The 17,252-nt window shown below is 48.3% G+C and overlaps 1 protein-coding gene across 7 annotated transcripts in view; it reads right to left on the minus strand.

The window, feature by feature from the left end:
• BCOR (BCL6 corepressor) overlaps positions 1–17,252 on the minus strand; it is a 126,203-nt gene that overhangs the window by 12,092 nt on the left and 96,859 nt on the right. For 2 of the 7 annotated variants that reach the window (XM_053579814.1, XM_053579815.1), the window contains exons 2-8: positions 15,925–16,050; positions 14,521–14,599; positions 10,723–13,569; positions 9,995–10,048; positions 9,327–9,513; positions 961–1,224; positions 188–430 (exon numbers count right to left, since the gene is read on the minus strand). In XM_053579814.1, coding sequence (XP_053435789.1) covers positions 188–430; positions 961–1,224; positions 9,327–9,513; positions 9,995–10,048; positions 10,723–13,569; positions 14,521–14,599; positions 15,925–16,010 — 3,760 coding nt within the window. In that variant the 5' untranslated portion in view covers positions 16,011–16,050. Of the gene's footprint in view, positions 1–187; positions 533–960; positions 1,225–9,326; positions 9,514–9,994; positions 10,049–10,722; positions 13,570–14,520; positions 14,600–15,924; positions 16,051–17,252 lie in introns of all 7 variants that reach the window. The other 5 variants (XM_053579811.1, XM_053579812.1, XM_053579817.1 and 2 more) reach the window with 3 other exon arrangements.

A 17,252-nucleotide genomic window follows, 5' to 3' on the forward strand; every position in this document is an offset into this window, starting at 1 on the left:
GCCACCCAGACTTTCTTTCCTGCTCAACCACAGGCAAAAACATCATGAGAGAGCTCCCTCCCTGTCACGTCTTAGTCAGAGCCAATGTCCATGTCCTGAGGTCCCTTCAAAATGCCCTTTCTTACAGCCAGTTGATAACCCACCCTCCAGGAGTAGGGTGGGCAGTCAAGGGGTGGCCTCCACATACCTTGTTCATTGTCACTGGATTTGAGTGACTCTTCTGACCAGCTTCTGTTGGTTTTGGCCTCTGCCCTTTTCCTGCCAGGTTTCTCTTCAGTGATGTTATTCCCCTGCGTAGTGGCCTCAGGCTGAACCGCCTGGGTCACTTCCTTTCTGCTTTGCCGGCCAGGTTTGCTGTCTGCTGCAGACACCTGCTGTTCCCACCGTTCTCTAAGGTGCAGCAAGTGGCGTTGTTTTTTAGGATGGAGCCCTGTTAATTCAATGCACACCTTCAGGTTGGTCAGCTCACTATAATGTGGGTCTTCTAAGTGGTTAGAGGAATTGTTTGTCATTTCCCTCTCAGGCCAGTCATCTAATGGAGAAATAACTACAAATTAATCAAAAGCCCTCTGGGGGGGAACAAACTGTCTTACGCATCACTAATGGGGTAGGGGGAGGGGGAGGGGAACGGTGGCTGTCTCTGCTTGAGCATATCTCGGGAGGGGGCCTATTTGTCTTTGGCCATCCCTGGGCTTCAGCTCCTGCATCTGGCTTGGAGGGGAGGGGAGGGGTGGGGAGGGGAGGGGAGGTGTGAGCAGCTTCCCCAGGCCTCGGGGTGGGAATCTCACAGAGGCGGTGTGGGAATGGAAACGCTCCACTGCTTAGCTTAGCCCCACAGTGTCCCCTCACCGACTCTGTCTATGGGGCAGTGCGTCACATATCCACACCTCCTGTACATAAACCGCGGCCGCATGCACAGGCCCCCCCCACAAACAGGCACCCAAAGATGACCAAGCTCACCTTTAGAGACTCGTCTTCGCTTGGCTTTCAGCAGAGGGTCCTCTGGCAGCTCCTCCACAGTAGTCTCAGTGTGGCTGCTGTCACCTGAGACTTTGCGTTTCCTGTCCAGCCGAAGGGTGGGGCTGTGTGGCATGTCTGCAGCCACCTGGTCAGCGGGTGGCTCGCTCACAGTCTGCCTCTCTACCAAGTACTTCTCCACAGGAAGATCTTTGTCCTCTGGGGTTTCAAAGGAATCATGGTGTTTGTTTCCCGCACTATAATCATCTAGGAGGAAGGGACACAAGAATACTCAAGTCAGGGTCTAAAGCCACCATGAGAACACAGGACTGAGGGAACATATGGGACCACCATACCTGAAGTAATCTGTTATTTATAGACCCTTCTTTGGAGACTGGGGTCCTCACATATTGTCAACACAAAACTCTCAAACTAGAACTTTCCAAAAGAAGGCCACACTAAAGACATTTGTCAAGTACAACAGAAAGTAAGGCAAAAACCCCCACTCAGAACATTCTCCTTCTACCTTTTTATAGTTGGGGGCATGAGGGAAATAAGAAAGCAGATGAGTCATCAACATTATCCTTTTTTAAAGTACTATAGTCCTCTCTTTCAGCAGCAAGATACAACCAAGCCTGGGCGGACCTAAATTTGCTGAGGTCATTATTTGTAATAAAGAGACCAAACTTTCCCAAAACGTCATCTACAGAAAGGATGACACCAATATTCACCTTAGGCCATCCAGGGACATGATGAAGAAAGAGGGAGACAAAGTGTCAAAAGAAAGCCTAAGTTCTTGATGGGAAGAAGCAACCACCTCTCCTGGAGGGCTCTGGGCCTACTACAGTCCAGGCCATCACCAATACCTGCAACATGAGCAGAGTGAAGCTGGGAATCTGAGCAGAACCAGGCTGCTGGGAAAAGAGGCTTGATAAGGCCAAAGGCAAGGTTTCCAAAGTTCAAAGTCAACTTCTAAGAGCACAATCTGATGGCTTTACACACCAGAGGAAAAGCTTATCACTTAAATCAAGAGTCTGCTTCTATTTCCTGTCCAAGATAGGGGGGGATCCCATGCGGACACTGGTTACCCCCACTGGCACTCCTCCTCTTCACACCTTCCTTTACATGCAAGCATCTACAGACAAGAGATGCCATCTGCTTCGTTGTCAGGTATCTTTTCCACACTTGTAAACTGCTCATTCTAGTACCCTGTGCTCAGCCTAGCATCACTGTGGGGCTTTTCCTTGAATCATCTCAGCCCAACATCACTTCCTACTTTTTATCTAATCCCATGAAATAGCTTGTCTACTACTTTGATGGTCATGGCTTTTCTAATATACAATAAAACATGAAACAGTAACTACTAACAACCACTGTAAGGTAGTTGCCCTTGGTCTGCTAAAATGACCCTGCCCCAGGAGGACGAGTCCAGGATCTTGGTAACACTGAGCTGAGTGGCACAAGTCAGCTTCTAGATGAAGTGGCACATACCTCATGTGACCTCATCCATTCTCTCCACAGCCTGCTTCAAATGTCACTCCCACTCATGACCAGCCCCATTCATTCCCTCATCAGCTTCTCTTGGCAGCGTTCCCAGTGGTTAGTGGCAGTCGGCTGTGGGAGTGAGTTTCATCCTGGCTTTGGTGAGCCTGTACTTCAATGGTAGAAGGATCCACTCATCTCCTCTTCAAGGATGTCCCAAGGAGGAGGGACAGACAGGCTGTATCTCCTCTTGTAAAGGAATGGCAGAGTCTCCCAGCCATTCCTCCACCTCCTCACTCACCATATGGATTAGGATGGCTGGGACTTGGCACCCAAGCCCCCTCCAGGGAATACCACCCTGGGTCTTTGTAGTACATCTGGCTTGGTTAGGCACCCAGAAGCACAGCCAGGTGAGTCTTACATTGTAGCAGCAGGAGGAAAAACGCACAGGCTGCCCAAACCCCTCATCTGTGCTGGACCACGTCAACAATGATATGGCTGCCACACTTGGCTTGGCCTGGGGATGCTAAGAGGGCAGACTTCAGCTGCTCTGTGACCCTCTTAACTGCTCTAGCAGTAACAGTGCCACTTTACAGTTCAGTACCTCTCAGTTGTAAAGTGGGAATAATATTGCAAGCTGCCTTCCCCAGGCTAAGCATAGCAAAGGAAAAAGCCAGAGAAGTTACTTACGAAAGGATGCTAAGACCTGCAGACCAACTTGAATTTTAGCGCTGATATTTATGAAACTTTTAGATGTGAATTCTCTTGACTGGTTCAATCACCCTGGTTCAATCACCCTCTCCTTTTAAATTTTTGAAGTGTACTCCCCTCTTCCCTTTAGGCAGGAAACATGGCTCAAGGTAGGTGGTTTGAAGTAGCAGTGACTTGGTGATACATGTCACAATGCCTTCCCCAGTCACATTCAGGCCAAGAGCTTGGCAGCATGGGGCCTCACCCATAACAAACTAACCACCTTGCCACCTTCCCCACCTCACACACACACCCCCCCACCTTATTAAGAATCTTTTTTTTTTTTTTTTTTTTTGCGGTTTTTGCCAGGGCTGGGTTTGAACCCGCCACCTCCGGCATATGGGGTCAGCGCCCTACTCCTTTGAGCCACAGGCGCCACCCTATTAAGAATCTTTTAAACCCTTGGCTTGGCGCCTGTAGCTCAGCAGCTAGGGTGCCAGCCACATACACCAGGACTGGCAGGTTCAAACCCAGCCCAGGCCTGCGAAACAACAATGACAACTACAACAACAACAACAAAATAGCCGGGCATTGTGGCGGGCACCTATAGTCCCAGCTACTTGGGAGACTGGGGCAAGAGAATTGCTTAAGCCCAAGAGTTTGAAGTTGCTGTGAGCAACGGCACTCTACCAAGGGTGACATAGTAAGACTCTGTCTCAAAAAAAAAAATCTTTTAACCCAAATGCCCAGAATGGTGGCTCACACCTGTAATCTTGGCACTCTGGGAGGCTGAGGCGGGTAGATTGCCTGAGCTCAGGAGTTTGAGATCAGCCTGAGCAAGAGTGAGACCCCGTCTCTAAAAACAGCTGGGCATTGTGGCAGGTGCCTATAGTCCCAGCTGCTTGGGAGACTGAGGCAAAAGGATCACTTGACCCCAAAAGTTTGAGGTTGCTGTGAACTATGAGGCCAAGGTACTCTACTGAGGTTGAAAGTGACACTCTGTCTCAAAAAAAAAAAAAAAAAATCTTTCAACCCATGTTTTAGATTCAACTTCCACACTTTACACTTGAACTCCAGGTCTCATAGCCACCTGTATTTCTAATAGTCTCAACCCTGTCTGAGGCATCTTTCTCAGGGAGGTTTCCCACTGAAGTTCTCACCCTTACTGTAAACTTACTAACAGTGAAATGAGTTTATATCTCACCCACCTGACCTTTTGCCCAAACTGCTGGCATCTTCTGTCTACAGAAAACAGCCTGGAAGGCTTGTGATCTTTTATTTTGCCAGGTGTTGTCAGTGGGCAGTGACTGACCTCGTCTTCCTGTTCCTTGTTAAATAAGAGCACCCCTATAAACACGAGGGGAAGGGCTTGCCATCTATCTCTCCTGGGGTTTCCCCGAGGGAAAATAATGCAGGGGAGGGGGCTCCCCCTTCACACACCTGTTCCCTCATTCCTGGGGAGGCTGACGGGTGAAGACAAGGAGTGTGTGGCACCCAAGCTTGCTCTCCACCATTCCCCATTCAGTGGGGGATGACACTCCTGTGCCTGGGAGGCTGTGGCACCCTTACAGGTAATCCCCCTCTACTCAATGAATAGTCCTGAACGAATATCAGGAACTCTCCATTGCTACACCCAGGATTCAGTGAAGTCACATCTGCCCACTCACATAGTGTAGCTGCTTTCTTCTGTCTCAAGAGCATCTTTTCCCAAACTAAGGCTATTCTCCTTCCCCCAACCCCAGAGCCTCCCAAGGCAAAGGTTATAATTCTCCTCAGTGAAGAGGAGACAAACCTTATGCTAGGGTGACTTCCCTTGTACCATTAAGAATCCTGAAGAACATCCACCTTAACTGCCTAAGAAGAAACATATAGCCGACAGCTATGCGGGAGCGGCTCCATGCCACTTCCTGTATACTGTGACTTGGACCTCCTCAACTGCGGCTATTCTAACACTATCCACAGGAATTACCCTTGAGGACGAAGGAGATGGGTGGACAGACAGGGACAGATAAGGGTGCTAACCATTAGACTCCACCATTGTTGCTTGTTTTTGGTCTTCTAAAAGTGTGAAGCCATGTACCCTTGGTCGTGTGGTCTAGGCAGATGTGAACATGGCTGATTTGTTTGCAGTTTAACACTTGCTCGCTGCAGCACTGTCATATAACAAGCAATACATACCTCACATAATTCATCATGATTGTGCCATAGCAGTAACTAAAAGAAACACTGCCATAGCAACATTTACAAGTCACTGTGATAACAAAGCAACTTCACCAGTAACAGCGGTGCCCAGTGAGCCCTAGACAAGCTAGGAGGGGACTATAACTTTTGAGAGTGGCCCATGACGCCCATTCCCTCTGCAGGTAACAGCACTGCCTCCAGCAAAGACATCAGTAGCTGTCTATCTGCTCCAAACTCAAAGTAGTTTACAAAAGAACCCAAGCACTGCTCTCCTGCAAGAGAAGTTGCCTAAGCCAAGAAGTCTCATGGAGCCTTTTGACTCAGGCTTCCTTCAGCTCCAGCCCAGGCATTGCCACCAAGCAGGTCCTGGGTCAGCCCCAGCCATGTGGCTGGCAAGGGAGACAGAGACTCAGATTCAAGAAGAAAGGGTTAATATGTACATCTAATACCTATCAACAAAAATCAATCTGTCAATCAATAAATGTAATGTCCCCCTTGTCCCATCCTATCTTCAGAATGCCAGTGATGGTTTCTATTAATAAACTTTCAAGTTTGAGAAGCAATGTAACTCACGTGTTCAACTTTTACTCACATCCCCATATTTTCATAAAGAGTGAATGAAAAAATCTTGACCATAGAGTTTTCAAGTTAATTCATTTTTCTTAAATGAGCGCCTTCAACAAGACACATGCACATGAGTGGCTCAGGCTGTGCAAAAGGCACCTGCCGCCTCAGAAGCTACAGGCACTGCAGGAGCGGAGGGCCACTTCAGAAGGAGGGAAACTTCTGGGAGGTGTCCTCTACCCTCTTTGTGACCTCTGCCTGCCCCAAATCCCTACCCTAGCTCCCATATGCTCACAGCCTGGCACCTGGCCAAAGTGACACCCTGAGCCCACATGACATACTGATGGCCAAGAAGACCCAGTTAATGTGTAGCTGAATGGATCTAGCACCTGCTGAGCCCTGGATGAGATGACAGGGGCAGCAAGGACAAGTTCTCTGCTGGGTTACTCCTCTCGATTAACCACAAACCAATGGAGACCCACCTTTTTCTTTGCCCCAATCTTTAAAAATGAGCTGTCACCTTCCCCAACCCTTCTTCTGTTCTCTTCTACAGCTCATCACACATAAGCATGTGGTGACTTAATGGCTTGCTGGGCCCTGGGTACTCCAGGAACAGAGCCTATTAGTCTGAAATTAAAGGGACTTAGGGAAGGCGCGAGGAGGTCTTTCTGAATCATCTGAGGCTCAGGACCTGCTCCCCATCCCGTTTCAAGGTTCAGCGGGAAAGACAGGAAAGGACACAAACTTCTCTGGGAATCAAGAAGGGGTAAAGCTACTTAAACATGAATTGGAAGGCAATGGCCACTCTGAGTCTGGCTCTGTTACTCAAAAACCAGAGCAAAGACAAGATGTAAAACTGATTAAGTTCCTGTTCCTTTTTCTAGCCTTCCTCACCAGCCACTTAGAACAAAAAGGGACTCTCACGTGTGGCAATCTCCTTCCTCTAGAAGCACCTTCCCCTCAACTCACTCTTGCCCACTTCTCCCAGGTGCCTTCTCAGAAACTTTCCCAAGAGCTAGCATTATAAGGCAGCTCAGAAAGGCGGGTGGGGAAGCTTGGCTTGGCACCTGTAGCTTAGTGGTTAGGGCGCCAGCCACATACACAGGTTTGAACCCAGCCTGAGCCTGCTAAACAATGACAACTACAACAAAAAAAAATAGCCAGGCATTGTGATGGGTGCCTGTAGTCCTGTAGTCCCAGCTACTTGGGAGGCTGAGGCAAGAGAATCACTTAAGCCCAAGAGTTGGAGGTTGCTGTAAACTATGGCACTCTACCAAGGGTGGTATCATGAGATGCTGTCTCAAAAAAAAAGAAAGAAAGAAAGAAAGAAAAAAGAAAAGAAAGGGGGGGGGGCCTGCCTGACCCCAGCAATCATTGATGAGGAAGGCTTTCTTTCCTGATTTACCTGAAAGTGGCTAGAACCCTCCACTGCCCCACTGCCATCCTCTGAGTAAGGAAACTTCAGATACATCAAAAGTCCCTACCACTTAGGTAAGGCCACCACTTACTAGCAACAGAAACAAAACAACCCTGTTTTAGCTTACCCAGGAGCTTGGCTGGTAGCCTTACGTTTAACCCTCAAGGATGAGCTGAGGGGAGATGGTAAGCTCTGGGCAGCAAGCAACATGCTTTCTCCCCCAAACTCCATCAGGCGCCAATGAGCTGTATTGGGAATACCAAACTCTAGGCGGCCAATAGCACAGAGCTCTAGAATGCACCTAGTATCTCCAAAGTGTCCTGTCTTGGGAGGACTTTTATGCACCTACTCTTTGCTTCAGTTCACCCTAGTTCACCATTGCCAAAGAGGTTTCTGAGGTCCAGAGTAGACCCCAAATACGCACATTTAAGAAATGAAGAGAATGCCAGAGGCGATGGCTCACACCTATAATCCTAGCACTCTGGGAGCAGGGGCAGGTGGATCGCCTGAGCTCACAGGTTCAAGACCAGCCTGAGCAAGAGTGAGACAAGGGTACATGTGAAACTTACTAAATGTAGAATATAAATGTCTTAACATAATAACTAAGAAAATGCCAGGAAGGCTATGTTAACCAGTGTGATGAAAATATGTCAAATGGTCTATAAAACCAGTTTATGGTGCCCCAGGATTGCATTAATGTACAATGATGATTGTATGATTTAATAAGCCCCAACCACTAAGTGCTGAGCTATGATTTAATAATGAATAAAAAAAGGCGGCACCTGTGGCTCAGTGAGTAGGGCACCGGCCCCATATACTGAGGGTGGCGGGTTCAAACCCGGCCCCGGCCAAACTGCAACCAAAAAATAGCCGGGCGTTGTGGCGGCCTGTAGTCCCAGCTACTCGGGAGGCTGAGGCAAGAGAATCGCTTAAGCCCAGGAGTTGGAGGTTGCTGTGAGCTGTGTGACGCCACGGCACTCTACCGAGGGCCATAGGGTGAGACTCTGTCTCTACAAAAAAATAAATAAATAAATAAATAATGATTTCAAAAAAAAAAAAAAAAGGCGGCACCCGTAGTTTAGTGGGTAGGGAGGCCAGCCACATACACCAAGGCTGGCAGGCTTAAACCTGGCCCAGGCCTGCTAAACAACAATGAAAACTGCAACAACTACAAAAATAGCCAGGTGTTGTTGGCGGGTGCCTGTAGTCCCAGCTACTTGGGAGGCTGAGGCAAGAGAATCTCTTAAGCTCAAGAGTTTGAGATTGCTGTGAGCTGTGACGCCAAGGCACTCGACCCAGGGCGACAGTTTGAGACTCAAAAAAAAAAAAAGAAAGAAAGAGAGTGAACTTTACTTGTTACCACTGCATCTTATCACCAGGGAAGTCTCATAGACAACGCCAATGGGGGGGTGGGGGGAAACTGTTGGGACTGAAGAGTGTCCTGAGGAGGGCACTAGCTTTCTCTCCACATTTTGCCTCTGAAACATAAACCACCCCCACCCCACTCCACCCCCGTCTATTGGGAAGAGCCATGGATGCCAACCTCTTGGATTCTGCTGCCAACTCCCCAAAATAGCAAACAAACCAGATACAGCAAATGATCATGCTCATGTATGTGGGGTCTTCACCATCCTTCCTCCCCGTAACAAAACCTGTGCCTCTGGAGGAGAATGAGTACTCTCCACTCCATATTAAACTGTTACTCTGGAGCAGGGAGGGAACGTCTAAGAAGTGTCACTCCACTGCTACAAATCAGAACCCAACCCTACCAGACACTGCCATTGCTCTACTCTACTATGTTGGTCTGGGATCAATGTTTCTTTGGAAAAGAAAATGTGTCCCAGGAAATTATCTTTCACAGATGCCTCATTCCTGGCTGCCACAATGTTTGAAAGGATAATCAATCCTTCATTCCGTGGATGGCAAAAGCAGCCCATTTCTCTGGACCTTGGGCCATCCTACATTGAATGGCTTTCTCTCACCACCCCCTTCTCACCAACATGGTATCATAAGCAAGCTGCTTGGGTGTACTTACTTCTCTCACTTTCGTTCTGGTCGGCAATTGCCTCCTCCAGGGCCACTGACTTTGGCTTTTTGTCCTGATTTCCTTTCAACCTTTCCCAGTCAGCTGGACTGAATTTGCACACCTCGGAGTCTTTGGTTGCTGGATGGCCACCTTCTCTTTCTTTCATCTCTAACTCCGAGAAGCGCATCATTGCACGCTAGAAAGAGAATGGAGATGGAAAAAAAAAAACAAAACACCTTACCATAAAAGCTACTTTGTTCACCTTACCTTAAAGGAAAGTATTTTCAAAGAGAAGTGTGCCCAAAACCAACCACAATTTATGAGATGCAACTCACATATTTTAAAAGTTTAACAGATTAAATTTAAGAGTATCTATATGTAAGTGGTCACATATTCTTAATTCATAAAGTCATATGTATACATGTTATATATGCAGTGTGTATGTATATCCATACATACACTATTGCATAGAGACAGACATTCTCTTTTGAAGGTAAATAAAACAAAACAAAAACACAACGCAAAGGAAACAAAACAAAAACACAACAGAAAAGAAACAAAATGCACAATGAATAAAGACGACCATGGCCCACAAACTTCCCTTTGTATATTTGGAAATGAAATTTAACTCAAAAAGTTTATGTAAGATTCTAGTAATAAAAATTTGAAGAACTGACCTCACAGTAAGCAGCAGGTAGACATAAAATACTGTCCTCTTGTAATCCTTCCATCTATGTAATTAAAATGGGCACTCAATGGATCATTTAGATAACTTCATCCATTTTTATAAGCATAAACCAATTTTTTTTTAACATTGCAAAACGATTTGGCTTTACTCATCTTTTAATTAAAAGTAAAATATCTTAAGGAAATTCCTATACAACATCTATCATAATTTACTAGCAAGTTATATACATACTCTATCCCTTTAAGCAAGCTTTTATCTCTCTCTCTTTTTTTTTTTTTGGTTCGGCTTTTTTTTTTTTTTTGGTGAAAAAAAATTGTACGAATCCCACAGACATGTGGATGCTACACATCTCCACCAAGTATCAAGTAAGGCATTGTAAACAGCACTCCTAGGTATATTTATCTTACAGGTAGAGAAATCAAAGCATTTGATAGGTAAACGTCATGCAGCCTTTAGATATACTACATCACAATTAAAACTTCTGTTACCATGTTCGAGTGGAGTTCTCTTATAATCTAACAGAGTAACTTAAAGTATCCAGACACACCTAAGTGCTACCACTCAAGTTCCCTTACTGGACACATTGCATACATTCAAATTACCATAAACTTCATTAACCAAATCTGCCTGGTACTCTACCATACACCCCCAATCTTCTTTACACATTAAAAAACTGACAACTGGTAAAAGTTACTGAAATTCAAGTCGGGGACTCACCTGCAATGCTCGTTGCTCCCGGCTGAGCTGACTGGAATCTGCGTACAGTTCAGTAGTGACACACTTGAATCGGTCACCCACGTAACCTGCTGAGTTTGCGATTCTCTTTGCCAGCTTAGATGGCTTCGGTTTCAGGACTTTGCCATCATTTGATTCTGCCTCATCGGCTCCATCTTTGGTATAGGTGGGGGTGACATCCACGCTTGGTGGGGCACCACCCACGCAAAATGGTTTGGGATCCTCTTGGGTTTTACCAAAAGTTACAGTAGGGCCATCGCTCCCCAGAGTTGGCTCCAGGAATGGAGTAGAGACTGGAATCCCTAGGTTCTCTTTGTTGGTACCTGCCGGAACACTGTCCTTGCTTAAGCCAAAGACTGACTGGCCTGGAGCTGGTTTGAAAGTGTAAGTTTCATGGAAGTCACTGATGCGCCCCAACTCTTCTCTCAGGGTGATGAAATCGCGGTGTTGCTGCAGGCCTGGGTCAGCTGGGGGCTTGGCAGGCTCAGCACTCTGTCCAACAACGCTCTCGGCTATGAAGCCAGGTTTGGACACGTTTGCCTCAGTTTTAGCATCTGGTTCTTCTCGGAGAAGGTCTACATAGACAAGCTTATCACTTTTGGCAACAGTCTTTCCTTGATTCCAACTGGGATTCGGCTTTAGGTTCTTGTCAGCGGGGACTTCTGGATGTAGCTTGGTGCTGCTAGCTTCCAACATCTCAGAAAATCGATTCCGGAGGGTTGGGTCCTCATAGCGGGCTCTCTCATGGGACCGAGACCTTCTCTCTGGTTTCTCCTCTTTAGCGATCTCTATGGGCGTGTGTGGTATTAACATGGGATGCACCATGCCCAACCCCAGGGCATCTTGGTAGGTCACAAACTCTGGCCGGCCTGTGGGCAGTCCATAGGGCAATCCAGGCTTTGGGGCAAGGTGCCCAGGAAAGAGACTGCCATTGGGCAATAAAACTGGGTGAGGGTAGACAGGTCCTTTGCCATGTAAGGAGAGGGGACTTATAGCAATGCCCTCAGGTGCTGGGTATGGTAGGTAACTCCTGGGGTAGGGAATTGGTGGGGACCTGAATGCTTCATTTGGAGACAGAAATATTGAGCTTGGCGGTAGGCCATTCTCACTTGCTTTGAAACTCGGCTCTGGGTTGCTGGCTTTGGTGCCCTTGCTGCTGCTGCTGCTGCTGTGCTTGGCAGGCGTGGTCGGGGGCTGGCCAACGTGTTGAATGACGGATGGGGTGGTGTCTACAGAGCTCCTGTTGGTCTTAGTGCCATCTGCATTGGCATTGGGGGCGGGTGATGCAGAGGCTGGGCGGCCTGCGCTTGACACCGACCCCGAAACATTAGTGATCACAGCATCTGTGCCACCCATGCGGGGACACGATGAACTCCGCTGCTGTGGTATTGCCCAGTCCAATGCTTTGTTTTTCAGTGACATGCTTTTGCCATTGTTCTCTTCATTAGGACTTGGCCCGGGCACTACCCAGGATGAGGGAGCAGTGCTAATGATTTCAGATCTATAGATAGCACAGCCATTTCCTGGAGGAGATAATGTTTCTTTTGGAATCTCACTTCCGGAGAGCACTAAGCCACTTCCAGTCCTGCTATGAACCAAGACTGTGGGAGCCATCTTTTTCATGTGGTCAGCTTTGGAAGCATCTACATCCACCACTTTAGAAGACAAGTCTAGTGGCTTATCGGTGACGTCTTTGGTAACGGTCTGCTTCTCCAACAGAGGGGGTGAGCCAGCATCTTTCCTATCTTGAACCGCTGTCTTCCGGGCATGCCCAGGCACTGGCTGGACACTTTCACCCCCTTCCGGAGCCTTGGGATACTTGCCATTGGAAAGCCTGGCAGCAGGGAACTCGCTGCTGACTGTCATGTATGGCTTCGACAGAGTGACTGAAGGAGAGGTGGAGATCCTGGCATAGTGTTTGTGGAACTCGGAGTAGGTATCTGCAGCAGGCTGGGTGGGAAGGTGGACCCGAGGTGAGGGCCGAGGCGAAGGTGGCAACAGGAGAGCTGTGTCCCCTGGCAGGCCACTAGTGACTGCCTTAGCAGAGGGCACCCTGGGCTGCTTACTGTTCTGGATGTGGGGATAGGCGTGGGAATCAACAGGGTTCCCGGGACTGACGCCCATCTTCCACGGGAGGCTTTTCTCTGCGCAGTGGACAAGAGGTGGGATAGCTGGGGAGGCCGAAGGCGTCGAGAGCCTCATGGGTGATGCCAAAGACGACGGGATGTGTGGACTGACATAGTGAGGTGGTGGCAGGTAGAGAAATCGCTCCCCGTTGGTGCAGACTGGAGAATACAGTGGCTGGGCCAAGCTGTAGGACTGCTGAGGTAGCAAGGCCTTGTACATGTTCAGCGAATACTTATTTGGCGAGTCAAGGAAAGGGTAGATGGCTGGCGTGGCACCCTCCATGTAAGGATTGACCCAGGGCAGCCGCAGGTAACTAGCACCATTGATGTTGAGAGGGCTCTGTTTGTCACTGGCAGGCCTGTCCAAGCCTAGTGTTTCCGCTGTGGCTACAGCACTTTTTTGTATTCCAGGCGGTGTTTTGTATATAGCACTGAAGCCATTTGGGGCTTTTCCAGAGACAGCAGAAGCCTCTACTGTCTCGGGTGTATTCGGTTTGAATTGCATCTCTGGATTTCTCTCTGAAGAAAACCCAAGGCCACCTAGAGTGCTTGTGGCAGCCTCCCGACCTTTCTCTGAGCCCAGTCCACACAAGCTAGAGTAGACGATGTTTCCAGGGACCCTGAGCCCTTCCCGGATCAAGCCAGTGCGGTCCATGCTCAGTGCTGCCAGGCCATCGATCCGATGGGCTGTACTCGCATCCACCTTTGCAAAAGAACAACAGGGCTGTTACTCAGGACACTCCTTCAGAGTGGCAGCACCCATCCCAAAGAGACACCACAAACTAGTTCAACATGACATCAGCCTTAGTATTCTAGGTGAAAGGGTTAAAGGCAGGATTCCTGGGGTCTGTTGCTCCTCTCCACTTCTCCAAACCCCCCTGATGCCTGCCTTCTCGCCTCTGTTCAACTAGTAACCTAGAAGCATTGAAAATGTTGGTCCCTTTCAACTAGAGGCCTATATATTAATTCTGTCATCTATCAACTCTGGAAATGTTATCAGCTCAGCAAAACTTCTTTGCTGCCACTGTGAAGACACCAAATCCACCCAAAACTTCCAGTACCACCTTCATGGGTTAAAGAACTCACCCTAACCCTCCCCAGGCCTATTAGAACTTGGGGGAGGGATGTTCACTTTGTTTTTCCTGGATGTAGGAAGGTATTATTTAACAGAACAAGACACAATCTTCAGTGGGACGACAGGAATGGAGGGCTTAGCTGCCTCATTTCTAAATCAATAAAGAGGCCATGAGTCAAACTGTGGTTGAGTCTTCTGACTTCCTCTCCCTCGTGTCGGAAGAGACAGTCCTGTGTTTCATATTTTACAGGAAAGGTAAACCCTAAGAGGCTACTTGAAAGCTGGAAATGTATCCAGCTGGGAGCACCGATGTGGCACACAGCTTATGGAAGAAAAGGCAGCACGCAACCCACCAGTCACTAGGGGACGGGGACATTTGCAGGAAGCATGTCGGAACGAGTGTACTGCCAAGAAGGCAAGACAAGAAGAGCTTGGTTGGGGGCCTTGTCTACGGCAGGGGCTTCCTATTTTGCCCTGCTCTGAGCCTCCCCCAGCCTTTAATGGTATGCAAATGAATACGATTGATTACAGATCACTGATGTTCAGATATCACATCAACAGAAGCCATTAATCTCTTACCACGTTGTGGTTCAGTGGATTCTCTTCCCTCAGTTCCAGTCTGGCTTTTGAAGTGTCACCATCATTTACAGGAATTTTCCTATTAAAAGGACATACCAACTTCATGAAAGCATTCCTCATTGAATACACCTTTCATACATCTCCCAGAACAGACCAGTTTCTTCTAACCCAATTTTTTAAACTGCCCATAAATCCTCCTCCCACAATAGCCCATATTGAAAGTTGCCCCCAAATGGTGATCCAAGCTGACCAGAAAAAACAAAGGAAATGCAGGACCTTTCATGCACGGGAGTATGAATCACAAATACATCCCTAAGGTGGATAAGTCTGAAGTTAAGCACAACCATTTCTCCCCATGAGACCTTCTTCTCTACAGAGGCCAAGTAGGCCAATCTGAGCTCAGCTGTCCCAGTCAACCCTTGGAAACTCTTCTGGAGGGTAGACATGAAGTAGCCACCCGGTCAAGGGGGACTGGAAGGCTAGAGTCTACAGGCTGGCCGCCTTATCAACCACTTCTGTATTACCCATGAGGACAGGCTTTCAAAACTTTCCCAAAACAAAGTTAGAGACCATGTCCTAGGAAACTAGTTTCCATGGTGATAAGAAAGCCATATTTGACTGCCTTTATCAAAATGACAAGAGGATACACACTAGTATCATACAAATGTCAGCTGTTCCAGGCTGGAGAGGAAGCCGCACATCTGTGCCAGGCTGCTGCCGCTGCCCTGGGACTTGTTATCAGAGAGCATGGATAAAGGAAGTGCTTGGTGCCAACTTCCAAATCCCCAGGATAAAATCGCTGACAAGCGGCAAAGGAAAAGTTTCATCTTTACCCTGAAGAGCAGCTTCAATCATCTACTGCTTAGCTGCCTCTACCTCACACTCCAATATTACTGATCAGGAAGCACAACAGAGCTGTTGGGCCACGAAAACCAGGCACCAATGGCCTCACTGAACAGGCAGCAGAGGACAACAAGAAATCCTGGGCTTAAATGAAGGAAAGGGTGGCTCTCTCCCCCATTTATTACTGAGCAAACTATTTGTTTTAAAAGCACATCGAATGCCGCTCCACCTGGGCCCACGCTCCTGACATTTAGAGTTAAAGCAGCATATAGACTGGGATTAATTCTCCTTCATAAATATGAAATAATAAATTAAGGACGAAAGTGCACTGAAAGGCCGCTTTAGGGGCTAATCTTTTAAAGGGCGGCAATGCTTCGCTGAGCCGGGTTGCCTGTTAAAACTGTAAATCAAGGGCTGCCACTAGGCGGGAGCTTTCTCCCCCATCGCTTTTGGGCCCACTGAGACTGTGAGGAGGGGGGCTTCGGGGTGGGCTCTGCTCAGAAGCGCTGGGGAAGAGGCCAGCTCTCTCGCCCCATGCCTGGCCCAGATGGCCACATTCACCTGTCTTCGTTCGCCCCACACATGCGGACCCGCTCGCTGTTCATCCAGCTGTGAACGTTCCCATACAAGGGGGTTGCTGAGAGCATGTCGCCTTCTGGGATGGCAGCTTTGCTTCAAGCGTCTAGTCTGTTTAAAAGAAGAAAAAAAATCCCAGGAGGTTGAGTAAAGGAGGGCCAAACAGGGAGCTCAAGAAGGCCTCTTTCTAGGCAATTCATATAGGATGCAGACTTGGGAAGGCAGGGTGTGGTTGATCATCTACAGAGGTCTGGAAGCGAAAGGTACACAGGACCAAAAGTACAGCATGTATAGCAAAGGAGTGTGCAGCTGCCCTGGTAGGAAGAGCTGGCAGTGGGGAAAAGTTTAAAACAAAACAGGCAGCCCATCCAAGGTATAGCACACATCCAAGATAGATCACTGCACGTGCCCGCCTACCCCCTTTCCCAGCCTTGGAAAGTGTATGGTGGTCGGGGAAAAAAATGATTCATTCTTGACACTTGCTAAAGAAGGTAGAGAAGATTTTATTCAAGGGGAGACTATGGCAATATGCTAGATCACTGGGAGGCACAAACTAATCCTTCTTGGGGACAAAAGGGTACAAGGATGGCAGAGGGCACAACAGTGAGGCATGGCAGCGGATCTAGGGTTCAAACCAGGGCTGAATTTCCAAGGCTGTCATGTGTGCAACTTACGGATGGAGGGTGAAAAAGAGTCGGTGGGCTGGTGAGCTGCCCCACCCAAGCCCCAGATTAGATTAAACACCTAACCGGGTGGTTTTGCCTGGGTGGTTTTGCCTGGGAGCTGCAGAGGGAGGCGGCTGAGTAATTCAATGACTGCCTGCTCACTGGGGACAAGAAATCATTAGCAAGCGCACAAGTCTTAGCAACCCAGGCTGATGGGCTCCAAGCCGGTGGCACACACAGGGAAGGGAGGCACGGGGGGAGGGGGATACAAGGGGGCAGGGGGCCAAAAACCACCCATTTTCCACCTCCTGAGAGGGTGAGGCTGCAGAGGCAGAGGAACCCAGACCACCACCCATCCTCCCTTACCTCCTCTGCCCACTGCCCCCACCCACATCACATTCTAGTTTGCTGCATGAGTGAAGGGTCAGGACAAGCTGCATTTTATTAACAGGATTATCACGGCGCGTGATTTATCCTCGTGCAGGATTTTAATTGCTCTTTGGAGGTTGAGCCGTTTCTTTTGACTGCGCTTCAGCCCATATCCTGCTGTTAAATGCTGGGTTAATAAGTAGGGGAGCCTTTAATGCCTGGGACCGATGGCCCTCAGCAATTCCCTGCTTACAAACACATCTCAGCCTCCCTTGTCCA

Source organism: Nycticebus coucang, chromosome X (genome assembly GCF_027406575.1).
Source record: "Nycticebus coucang isolate mNycCou1 chromosome X, mNycCou1.pri, whole genome shotgun sequence".
Taxonomy (NCBI): Eukaryota; Metazoa; Chordata; class Mammalia; order Primates; family Lorisidae; genus Nycticebus; species Nycticebus coucang.